The sequence below is a fragment of the Thamnophis sirtalis genome, unplaced genomic scaffold, assembly GCF_051295495.1.
Source record: "Thamnophis sirtalis isolate CommonGarterSnake01/CBP01778 unplaced genomic scaffold, rThaSir2_p1.2 scaffold_7, whole genome shotgun sequence".
Classification (NCBI taxonomy): domain Eukaryota; kingdom Metazoa; phylum Chordata; class Lepidosauria; order Squamata; family Natricidae; genus Thamnophis; species Thamnophis sirtalis.
This window is the reverse complement of record NW_028261387.1, coordinates 31,151,034-31,163,722: the sequence shown is the minus strand read 5'-3', so window position 1 is coordinate 31,163,722 and position 12,689 is coordinate 31,151,034. Positions and strand designations below refer to the sequence as shown.

The following is a 12,689-nucleotide window of genomic DNA, read 5'->3' as shown; positions in this document are numbered from 1 at the left end:
CAGTGATACAAGAGCTACACTGTAGTGCTTTGATGTGTGCACAAATTGTACAAGAATCTCTGGGAAGGCTAGATAAGCTACTAGATAGGAGCACAGTTTTTTCAGCAGTTGGTGTTTGTGTACCATAAACCAGTTGACTAAATACACAACAGAAATTTCAGATAGCTATTGCTTTTAAAATCCCTCTGCTTTTAAATAGTTATGACTATTTAAAAAAATTGACAAAATGCTATAATAAGAGGTTGTTAAGGAAAAATGGATTTCAAACTGAATTCATCCAAGTGTTATGCAAAATCCAGGTTTTTATCTTTTATTTCAAATTAAACCTATCAAGCAGCCACTAACATAACCTATTTGTTGGGTTTACACATTAGAGTGATGATCCACAAGCAAGCAAGCAATATTAGAGTTATATGAATCCAGTCTGTCATATATGTGGATGCAAGATATTAAAATACCATCTTCCTCTGATGAGCCTACTATAAACCCTATGTTGCACACACACACAAAACAACAACAACTCTTAATGCTGGTAACACTGGATATTCCGTGTATTTTTGCTGCCATCTGACAATAATTTAGGTTTTTGCAAATTATCTAATTGTTATTTTCTGATAATGCTTTGATCCTGAGCTAGTTTGGCGTACTGAGCCACTTTGATATAGTGGTTAAGGCACCGGATTAGATACTGGGTGATTCTGACTTCTAGTCCAACCTCAGGCACACAGCCAGTTGGGTGACCTTCCGCCTGTCACTCTTGCTCAGCCCTGAGAAGCAAGCAATGGCAAACCACTTCCAAATCTTGCCAAGAAAACTGCAGGACTTAGTTTAGGCAGGAGTCAACCCTGATTTGAAGGCACACTTTGCTCAAATAATGTCTTAGTCCAAAGTAGAATTCTCAAACAATGCTACTGAGGAAGTAGAATGAACTTGAAGGCCATCCGTATACAAGAAATCAGATGGAGAGTGTTATTATTGTATCATTCTAAGGGGAACATCTGGGCTTTAAAGAGGTGCAGCTTTAATTGTGGTTGAATTGTGCAGCCACCATCTTGACTTTTTTTTCCACCTCCCCTGCAGATAGATGCCTGTGCTGCAGACTGAAACTTCTTTACAATCACATATTTTAAAGGACTACTCTATACAAGTTAATCTTTTATATTCTCTCCAAAATGGTTACTCTATCTGAAAACAAATTATGGTTTAGATAAATATAATACCTCAAGAGTCTAAACATTGAACAAATCACTCAAGATAAATAGTCTAGGGGTGGATAATTTTTGAGCCACAGGTTAAATGTAATCTTTTTTTTTTTGTCTTATCCAGAATTATGCCGTGCTCCCTGTTTGTAGGTTTTACATATGCTAGCTAATTTTAACTTTTCCCTAATTTATGCCTCACCATCTCTGTTTTTTTTCTCAGCCCATGCAAGTTATTTTTTTCTGTGTCTGGCTGAAATTACCATATCTGGGTTGTAAAAATTTGGATAACTAAAGGATGTAAGAACAAGTTCACATTTTGCAGAAGATATATCCACAGAGTAGCTCTTTCTAAGCAAACAAAAACATAGTAATTCCAAGAAACCTAATACTGGTCGACATTCAACTTTTAAAATGTTGGTTCCCCCCCTTAACTTACAGAATTTTATAAGTTGTTGGAGAAAGGAAAGTTTTCCTATCCTTTATGTCTGGAGTTTCATGGTTTTCAACTCAGAAGCTAAGGCCTAGATTAGCCTTCCATCATTTTCCCCCCCTACTTATGTTGAATTATGACTAGGTTGGATGGGATAATGAAAGTTATAACCAAACATCTTGATTGCCCGGGGTTATAAATGTGCTGCCTGGACTATCAACAGAAAGTATATCTGCCATTAAGGGCAGGAATACACTGGCACACTTACACAAAGTGTAGAACAGTGACCTCTTCTGGTAAAAGAAAGTTGTACTTAGAAGAATTGTATTGTGAGTGTGTTGTATTTTTTCTCCAGAGCAAAATGAATAGTATGTTTATCTGATCTCTTAATTTACTTAACTGAAAACTGCTGACAAATACCTTTCACATAGAATGACTCAACATCGCTCCTCTGCAGTGGTTTAAGATTTGAGTTCTCTCAACAGTTTCATGAATTTTAAGTTAATTTGATCATTTGTGAATCATTTTTAATCATAAACTGTCTCAGGATCTTGTTTAATGAAAAGTAGTCTAGAAATGTTTTGGTCAATCAATCTGATTGTGGAATTTCTTATATAAGAGTGCAGAGAAAATCTTGGATCAACTTTTAAAAGATGTGCCAAAAAGCAAACACAGATGCAACCACTTATTTCTAGTTTCGGTAATCTCAAAAATATTAATAAGAATAAAATAAATAAAACATCATTATGGATTTAATGCAGGAACTTTGTGACATTTCTGTTCTGTCTTAAAAATCTGTTCATAAAGCAGTATGTTTCATTAAGCAGCTAAAATGTAAGAAAACACAATTATTATGTGAGGAATAGCACATACTTCCCTGGTAAATAAGTACCTCCTTATTAAATAATTTTTTTCAAATGAATACAATAAAAGTTCACACTATGTTTTCTATCAACAGATATTCTGAAAATTGATTAGTTGTTCAGGATTCCTTTATGTGGATGGGACATGTTCATTTCACTGCTTAACTTTCATATAAACAGAAAACTCAAAAATTAAGCAAGAAAACTTAGGGAGGAAAAGTTAAGAAATCTTTTCTTTTAAGTATATACCATATATAAGGCAACCTACATTAAATTTTCTGCTCTAATTATCTCCTCTGTTTCTGCAAATATGACATCCAACTCTTCATATTTGGGATGGATAATGAATGAATGAATGAATGAATGTATATCAAAGAAAGGGTGGAAATAATGTGAAGTAGCTAATTTACTTTTAGGATGTAATGCCTTCTGGAAACTGTTTTTTCCTGCCAGTCATAAAGAGCACTATACTATTCTGATGATTTTGGAAAACAATAACCATTGTGTTATCTAACTCTGGATGGTCTTTTTATTGCTGAGTTTACACCACTGTTACAATGGTCAGCTTTTTCTGTTCTCTTGAACAGCCAGTTTTCCTTAGTCGAATCAACACACAAAAATCAACAGGTTGGAGAAATAATATGGGGAAATACTTTAATTTATTCACAAAGGATTTGCCTTTTTAAGTGGAATATATTTAACCACATTTATTATTTCTATATGAGCAAAAGAAAGCAGTGGCAAAGGAATTACTCCTAGCTTAAGACAATACTACTTGAAGTATTTTCCACAATAATCCTAGCACAAATTCTTTTAGTAAAAACCTTTAAGAGTATAACCTTTTGTCTAACATGTTTTCAAAACAAGTTATTTAGATAATTGGGTCTTATAAGCTTCTCCAAATCTCCAGCAAAAAGATTTCCAAAACTAACAAAATGAAAAGGCCCATGTTAAGGCCCATTTCAGATTTTAACCTCAAAAATTACTTCTATTCTGAGATGGCAGTATGTTCTTAGTGATCCTGTCCACTCATCATTCTGCTATAGAGAAACAAATGCTGAATATAATGCTACCAATAGATTTTTAGAATGAGCAAAAACAAAATCTGCACAATTCCAGATTAGCTTTTTATAGATCAGAATTTCAAATAAAGCAAAAACTGTATTTATGTTCTACATGTTAAATATTATAGTGAGAGGAAAAATTAAATCAACTGGCCCAGGTTCCTATGGATCATCAATCTGTGATCAAATGTTATTGAATTCAACCAAATGCAAAGATTGACATTTAGAATTTAAGTGCTTTGTGGGATCATTGTAAGAAATGATCAATAGACAGATTCAAATTCAGTTTTTAAACAAGGAAAATCACTCGTTTTTAGAATTTGCAAGACTGAAACTGAAATAAATTATTATACAAGTTCTGGAAAAGTTAAATGTGTTTCCCCCCTCCCCCAAATTAAGCAAATTATTGAATAGCTAAAAAATAAAATTGGTGGAAAAGTTACTGTATGGATTTAAGAGAAATGTCATACTTAACATAAAGTAAGTTTAGGTACTGTCCTTTGAAATTAGAAGCCAATAAACATTCCGTGCTCCAATACTATCTTCAAACTGAATTTGAAACTTTTGGTAAATTATTATTGATCAACCCGCCCGCCCTTGGTAAATAGGGAATTGTAGAATTTGTTCTTCTAATCTATTCCCAAAAATATTAAGTATGAACATATTATGACGAGAACTATTGTATGTAGGAATAGGAACGTCTTAACTTTTTCTTATTTTGGAGCTGGATACCTATGCTCTCCTATTTGACCTAGATTAACACTTCTAATAATGATGATTGTTTCCAAGCCCAGAGTTTTTCAGATATATAATACTGCAACTTAGAAGCAAACATTTCAACAAGTTTAGAGGCTCACATTCTGCTTTGAATGAAATAAAAACATATCTAATTCTGTTGAAAAAAAATCATGAGAAAACTATGAAAACACTTAATTAGAAAGGTTCTCCAAAATATTTGCAAATCTAACAAAACAGAAAATCCTCAGGAAATTCTTAAGGCCCATTTCAGATTGCTTGCATTCAATCATTAACTGAAACCACTGAAAGACCACTGAAAGGGTGGGCCAGATCATCCTACTTAATGGAGAAAGGATAGGTAAAAGGGGCAATGGGACAGAGGCTCCTCTGTACAGTACTTGATTACATTGTTTTAGAAAATTTTCCAGCGTCTTGAATAGAACTAAAGCAAAGATTAAGGGAACAGCAAAAACCATATGGCACTCATTGTTGAAATTGATGGTAACATTATAACTCATTGTGATGTGCTAGCTAGACGGATGCATATTATTGAGGACAAAGAAAAGCCAAATTCCCAGAGATGTTATTTAAGCAACCCCGTGAAAAAAGTTCCTAAGTTTTCAATAAGGCATAACAAGTATAGAATAGAATTAGACATCAGATTGTTCTTTTGGGTACAATATGTTTTAGACACTTGATTCTGATAGAAGCACAAGAAAACCTAAAAGAACATGGCAGACTGTGCCAGTCTATAAAGTCCAGAAATCTAACTCACAGAGGTCTTCTCTATTCTGATTCCACCATAAAAATCATTAGATGTACGATTTTAGAGTCTTCAATCAACAGTCAATTGTTCTGACTCCCCTCGTCCCACACCAACACACACTCCGAGCCAAAGATAAGTTATGGCATTTAATTAACAGACAGACAGGTCCTTGGCAGCAAACTGGCACAGACAGGCTTGGGCAGCATAAACACAGATAAGGCTTGGCAGCAATCCAGCCTGCCAAGCTCACAGTAATGTCCTCCGACATTCAATCCTGCGTTGACTTCTGCAAAGAGGGGCGTGTGCACAAGGAGTATTTTGATAGTCTGGAGAGGAGCCTAATGACCACCAGCTGAATGCAATTACCTCCTGTAACTGCACAACTGTTCCTGACGCCTATTAGTTCTTCGATGCTGTGCATCCAGGAACAACTCACTACTGGCATCCGGCTCACTCTCTCTTGTCTCCTCCCCACTGGTCCAAGGCTCAGGTGCCTCCTGGTGGCCAACCAGCCTCTCTGCGCCCATTCGGAGTTGGAACCCTGTTCAGGGTCCTCCACATCCTCCAGAGCCGACTCATAGGGCCCCTCGATGTCAGAGTCTGGTGGCAGCTCCAACGGCTCCTGCTGGGCCACAACAATCAATGATGCCCATGTTTTGAGGAATTCTGTGAGTTGCATTCCCTTCTTTTCAGAAGAGTCTTTGATTGAAGAGCATGTAAAAACCTCATCTGCAGTAATCGGTCTCTAGCCAATGGCATAAACCAGTGGTTCTCAACCTTCCCAATGCCGCGACCCTTTAATACAGTTCCTCATGTTGTGGTGACCCCCAACCATAAAATTATTTTATTTGCTACTTCATAACTGTAATTTTGCTACTGTTATGAATCATAGTGTAAATATCAGATATGCAGGATGTATTTTCATTATTACAAATTGAACATAATTAAAGCATAGTGATTAATCTGCCAATCTTGGTTTGGGAGATCAGCCAGGCTGGGATTTTCCAGGATAAAACGACCTCCCTGCCTGCCTCCAGGAGCAGTTCGTGGTTTACGTGAGTTTCACTTTATTAAGTTTACTTTTTTTACATTCCGTTCCCCCCATCCACCCACCATTTTTTTTCTTTTTCTTTCCATTCCTCCCTCCCTTTTCTTCTTTCTTTCCATTCCCCCCTCCCTTTTTTTCTTTCCATTCCTTTTTCTTTCTTTCCATTCCTACCCTTCCTTCTCTCTTTCTTTCCATTCCTCACCCCTCCAACCCTCCCTCCCTCCCTCTCTTTCTTTCTTTCTCAAGAATCGTTACAACCAGGAGTGGGAGCGCATAGCGATTAATTCATGTGAGCAATCGATTTAACACAGATTAAGAAGTTGCCCTTTAAATGGGATTTTAAACAGGGGCTTAAGATACATCAAACTGTGCTTACGTCCCGAGTGGAATTCCTTGGGACGGAAGGAATGGGTGGGCAGGGCCTGTCCTCCCCTCCGATCTCTCCTGCCAGCCCTTCCTGGGGGCCAAAAAGCCTCCGAGCTCAGTTTAGCCCGCAGGACAGGACCAGCGGCGGGGGCGGTAAAGGCAGCATCCAGGCCCAAGGCGGCTTGAATCCCGGCATGTGCCGGCCTGGGCGAGAGCCTGTCCTGCTGGCTGAAGCAGGTGGCCCGACTGCCCTGCCGGTCTCCTGCTCTCTGGGCGTCTTCGATCCCCTGTGCAGGCGACTGGGCTGAAGCAGCACTGCCGACCGCGCTCACTTCAGACGTCCGTCAGAGCCAAGGCTGCTTCGCCATCCAGTGCTCTTCATGCACCTGCCGCTTCAGGACGCGCTCCTGAACATGGATGACGCCGGTGGAGGTGGATGGTCTTAGGCAACCCCTGTGAAAGGATCATTCGACCCCCAAAGAGGTTGCGACCCACAGCTTGAGACCGCTGCCATAAACTCTGGAAGCCTATTTTATCTGTATGTATGTGGCAACTGGGTGACAATCAGATCTGTGAGAATTTAACTTTTCTCAACAGTTACCAATGCAAAGTCAAATCATAGAGGATCAATAGCCTCAGGAAGTATATTAAATCAAAATATTATTCAATTAGTCCAAAGTGCATGTACTTTAAATATCTTTTTATTATACAAAATATCAGAGTGAAACAATCCCAAAATTTAAAAAATACATGTATATGTATTACAAAATACATACACATCAACTTATGAGTTGCCAAAAAGGAAAAAAAGTACATATTTGAGAAGCCAGTATGATAGATCAAGTCACTTTAATTTTGTTTTGACCAGAGATTGCTGCAACCTTACTATCCATCTCCAATAGTATGTGCAATTTGGCTTCTCTATTATTCCTTGAAGTCCAAGAACTGCTGCAGTCTTTTCTTATGTTCTGAAGACACTTGCACTGCACTAAAAAAGAGAGACAGAGAGAGATCAGAAAACATATTTTGCAAAACCTGTTCCAAGATGCATTAAAATACGCACTATAAAAAGTTGTGATGACCTCCTGGAACATTTTTCTAAATAGCCTTGGCTGAAAAAAAGGGATCCAAAATAAGAAAATTAAGAAAGCAAATTCAGATGTGAGTTATTTCCTCCAATCCTGACATGGCTTTAAGCCCTATTCAGACATTTGTTAAGAGCACATGTCTGAAGAGCACTTGCCTCCAGGGTACCTGCCTTGCTGGCTCTACTTCAGTGTTTCCACCCTGAATCTAAGGATCTCAAGCATGTTCAGCTGAATGTACTTAAGCTCACTCCAAATTATTTTCAATACAAGCTCAGAGGAAGTATAGACTTTTTTTTAGATAGGTAAAACAGGCTTAGTTGTGGCTGCTGTTCTTTGTAATACTTATTTAATTGATATAACAATGCATTACATTTCGTTGTGATGTTCTGAAGGTGCTTTTTCCAAAAGGCAACTGGCCTTTCTTGGTTTTTTTTTCCTTTTTATATTCTTTGCAGTCATCTGGTTATATCCAGAAGCACATAAATCCTTTTATTCCCCACCAGTTAGAACTGAAGAAGCTTTTTAGATGAGAAGTGAAATGTTTTCAAAGAAAAAAACCAAAGAAAAAAGGCTTTTTGAAAAATCTCTTTGGAACAACCATGATCTAGATCAGTGATTCTCAACCTTGGCTATTCGCTGGCTGGGGAATTCTGGGAGTTGAAGTCCGGACATCTTCAAGTTGCCAAGGTTGAGAAACACTGATCTAGATGATTGAGAATCTCCATAGACATTTCAATGTGATCATTAAAGTCCATATTTTCTTCAGGAGCTCAAGGTAGTGTAGATAGTGTTCCTCCCATCTTTCCCAATAACAATCCATCACGGTTTTCATTCATCCATAATATATTTTAGCACATTAGTAAATGAACACGAATACAGTTTTAGATCCTTCAAACTCACTTTAAATGTTCTCCAAAGGTGGTGGTTATCCGATAGATTGCAGTTTTTAGTGATGATCTCAAAGCAAATCGAAGGGTCTTGTAGGAAGTGTCTGCAAGATTTCCTGAAGTTTTGGGAGGTTTGCTGGAAACATGAGGAAGTTTGAAGTGTTTGTCTACAACCTAGAATGAAAAAAAAAATCCAATAAACATGCTGACATTTAAAGTCTTATGTGACAATTTACGTACTACTAAAACTCTTGTCTGTTTGTAAGCTTCAATTATCCAAAATAGTACACTATAAGGCAATGATTTTTTAATCAACGTACTTAAAATGTGTTAACTTGAAGGATGCGTACAAAATAAGAAATTCCTTACTTTTATGGAATTGAATTTCAAAGAATTTCAGATCAGTTGTATTTGCAAACTTTTGGCTAGTGCAGGGCCACCACACTCAGCCACATAATATTTCTGATACTCCCTGCCAGTTTCCCACAAGCAACGTCAATTGGGAAGCCAGTAGGAAATCAGAAGCCAAAAACACTCCTGCTCCCAGTGTTTTTTGCCCATATATCATCATTCTGTTTCTCTGTTTGGATAAAAAAGTATCTCTGAAAGATGACCCAACACATTTAGTAAATACTAAATGTTTATCAAAGGTATTAAAACAATTCAGAAATCAGAAAGATCAAGGTTCTAAAAATTAACTAACATAATTCAATTCTTTAAAAAAAAAATTTCCCTTATGAGAAAATGACTGTTAATTGCTAGACATTGTCCATGCTAAGCCAGTCTATAAAAAGTAATTATCAATAAATCATGATTTACAAATTTCAAGGGCTACACACATACTATTCCAATATTTAATGAACCACAAGGAACCAAGGAAAATAATGCCCAGAAAACTAACTAAGCTAATACAAGTTTAATAATTTAGATATTTTTTGTGCAAATTCTTTCCGTGTCTTCTCCAATGCAAACCAACTGTGGTAAGTCCTAAACCAGTGGCTCCCAAAGTGGGTGGTACTGCCCCCTGGGGGTGGGTGGGATGACTTAGGGGGGCGCTACGAGGCAAGGGGGGTTGTATGGGGGCGGTAAGAGGCAAGGGAGGTGGCAGGAGTGCTGGAGGTGTTCTGCTGTACTGTACTCTCGACTTGCCTAGCTTAGCGCGCAGGCGCGGAAGGGAATGCGATGGGACCGAAAGCAAGAGTCCTTCCCTGCGTGGCTTGTGTGGAAGTGGTGGCTCAGTCTCGCCTCACCAGGAACCGGCAATGCCGCACCTTTGGGAAGCTCAGGTCTCGCGTGCGCCTTCAACAGGTGGAAGGGCTGGGTTCTTCTTCAGCGTGCGAGACTGGCAGTTAAAACTGCTGCTCCAGCTGCAGGGGGGGCAGCCATGAACCCCTAAACATAGCGATGGAGTTGTCTTCCCCGCTTCTCGACAGCTTTGCCCCCTTCCTTCTCCGCGGCCCGGTTATTTAACGAATGGGCGTGTGGGTGAACAGCTTCGCAAGAGCCGAAGGTCCTGTCCCATATGCTGTGTAGAAACTGAGCTGCTGCCTCCGTAAAAAATTGCAGGGGAAGCTGAAATTTTGGAATGTGATTCTAAGGGGAAGAGTGTCTACTCCGCTTGGGCTACTTTCTTATGTAAATAAGGATTGAACAGCATACAAAAGAGGTTGTGGATTGTAATCCTTTCATGCTGGAGCAGGGCATGATTTTGCAGCTACTTCATAGATGCACATTTTTTTCTATACTATTAGTATTGTTAATAGGATTCTTTTTAAAATCATCTGATTAATAAACAATCTTAATCTTGCCCACTGCTGGAAATACTCCAGAAAATGTGTTTTAAATTAGTAATAATTTTTATAGCATTAGCTGTCTGGCTGATCTGCTAAAAGGGGGAGGAACATTTTGTTCAGAATAGTTTGTGGAATTGAGACAAGTGGTTCTCAAGCATTGACACACCTTTCAAAAGTAGCTTACAGTGCAGTTTAACATCATGACCTGACTACATCCTTGTGTTTCCCCCACAAAATGAATTGTCATTGCCCTGATCTCATTCCCATTAATGAGTGAAATATCTTTAATCATCAGTTGTACTAGCTATAAAGTGGCATTTTCTTCATAAGTCCATATTATTTCAACCATAGCTACAAAGTGCAAATTAGTATTGCTTATTATCCATTATTTTGAGATCAGCAACCTATTGTGGGGAACAAAAATGAATTTGGGAAGTGGCACATCTCTCCAGTGTTGGGAGGCACTGGCACATCTCTCCAGTGTTCACAAGACACCTCTTGCGTTCCTTATTGCATTCTTTATTGTTGCTCACCTACAATCTTGCTAGACTACAGCAATTACCTGCAATAATTATACATATAATTGTAGTCCTTGACTTATGATCACAATTGATCCAGAAGTGGGCTTCATTTACCTTTAACAACCGGTTTGCTGGTTGTGAGCGTGTGCGCATGTGGATTTTGAATAAACGTGCAATTAATTGTTACAGTTTTGAATTTTACTGTTACTATCTTCCTTCTGTTGTGCAAACCGCCCAATCATATGACCCTCCCAACCACGCCCACCAAGCCACGCCCACAGAACTGGTAGTAAAAAAAAATTGAATTCCACCACTGGGTGGGGGGCACTGAGGATCAATTTGTAATACCAAGGGGGTGGTGGACTGAAAAAGTTTGGGAACCGCTGCCCTAAATGATGAAAATGCTAGTATCAACTTTGGAGGCCAAGCCCCATGAGGAATAGAATTACATTTTGTCAATCAAAAAATACTGTTCTGCCCAATATTGTTTAAACAACTAACACTAGACTTATAGAGGATAAAAACAGAATAACGGGTTTTGCATGCTTTCCACTGAAAGGCCAAAAAAACGTTTCAGAAAGTATAAGGACAGGAGGAAAGCACTTGTCTGCAGCTCCTTAAATCAAATACGAATTCTCCAGCTATGTACATACATAGCTCTGTAGCTATGTGATCTCAAAAAAAGATATAGCTGTTTTAAGGTGCTGCAGAAGAAGTGCTACAATCACAGCCCGCTTTACCCTTAAAAGCATCTTTTTGATTTTAGCCTAACCAATATACCCACTTTAACTATAGGAAAAACATTTAATAGACTTTAAAAGAAACAGCACATAATCATTTTTCTAGTAGTATGTTATGACTTCATACTTCTTTTCTGTGAAAAGAATTAAGGCTCCTTACCTCCTGAAGAGTTAGCAAAGTAGTCAGAATTGCTGGCAGTGTCGTCTGAACAACACCATACCTATCTTCAGTAAATGAGGTTGCTACAAGATGTGATAAACCTTCAGAAAAAAGAGTAATTTTTAATTCCAACCGGTTAAATATTATGAAATTTAAGATTGCAGTGTTTTTTCATGGGGCTCTTAATTTACAAAAGTTTGATATTTATTTTCACTATTCTTTCTTTCCAAGAATGTAAAACCAATCTCCCCTTAACTTGGAGAGCTACCGGATTTCTAAATCTCAACTCTCTGAATTTCCCAGCCAACATGGTCATTGCGAGAATTCTGGGTGTTGAAGTATTTGTACACTAACAAGAAACATTTCAGATACTGTAACAAATCAATATGTTCAAAATATGCACAGCTGATATTGTATCCCCCAGAAAAAATATATCTACCCTCTCCTCAGGACCAGTGGTGGGATTCATTTTTTTTTACTACCAGTTCTGTGGGTGTGGCTTGGTGGGAGTGATGTGGCTTGGTGGGTGTGGCAGGGGAAGGATACTGTAAAATCTCCATTCCCTCCCCACTGCAGGGGAAGGTTACTGCAAAATCCCAATTCCATCCCGATCAGCTGGGACTCGGGAGCTTGAGAATAGATGGGGACGGGGCCAGTCAGAGGTGGCATTTACCGGTTCTTCAAACATCTCAAAATTTCTGCTACCGGTTCTCCAGAAACTGCTGAATACGACCTCTGATCACAACTCCAGAGAACAGAGAAAAGGAAGCTTGGTGGCATTTCCACTCCCCAAAGGCTAATGTATTCTCCTCAATCTGTGGAAAACTTTGAAGCCCAATTCTGCCAAAACCTAATTAGAAAAAATCCCTCCTCCCTAATCATGAAACTGATAAGAAATTTTGAATCAGTAGAGACTCTTCCTAACTCCTACATAGAGGAAGAGGCCACTGCCATGAGCTATTGAGACATTCCCCTTCTTAAAATTACTCAGACTGCTATCAAGCATAGTTTGATTTGGATACC

General features: G+C 38.5%; 1 protein-coding gene across 6 annotated transcripts in view; it reads right to left on the bottom strand.

Annotated features, from left to right (window-relative positions):
* Positions 1-7,162: 7,162 nt before the first annotated feature.
* The window catches only part of NDC1 (NDC1 transmembrane nucleoporin), a 28,475-nt gene continuing 22,948 nt past the window's right edge, over positions 7,163-12,689 (bottom strand). For all 6 annotated transcript variants that reach the window (XM_087719633.1, XM_087719637.1, XM_087719635.1 and 3 more), the window contains 3 exons: positions 11,667-11,767; positions 8,466-8,626; positions 7,163-7,465 (listed from right to left, as the gene is read on the bottom strand). In XM_087719633.1, the coding sequence (XP_087575759.1) occupies positions 7,402-7,465; positions 8,466-8,626; positions 11,667-11,767 (326 nt within the window). In that variant the 3' untranslated portion in view covers positions 7,163-7,401. The remainder of the gene's footprint in view (positions 7,466-8,465; positions 8,627-11,666; positions 11,768-12,689) is intronic.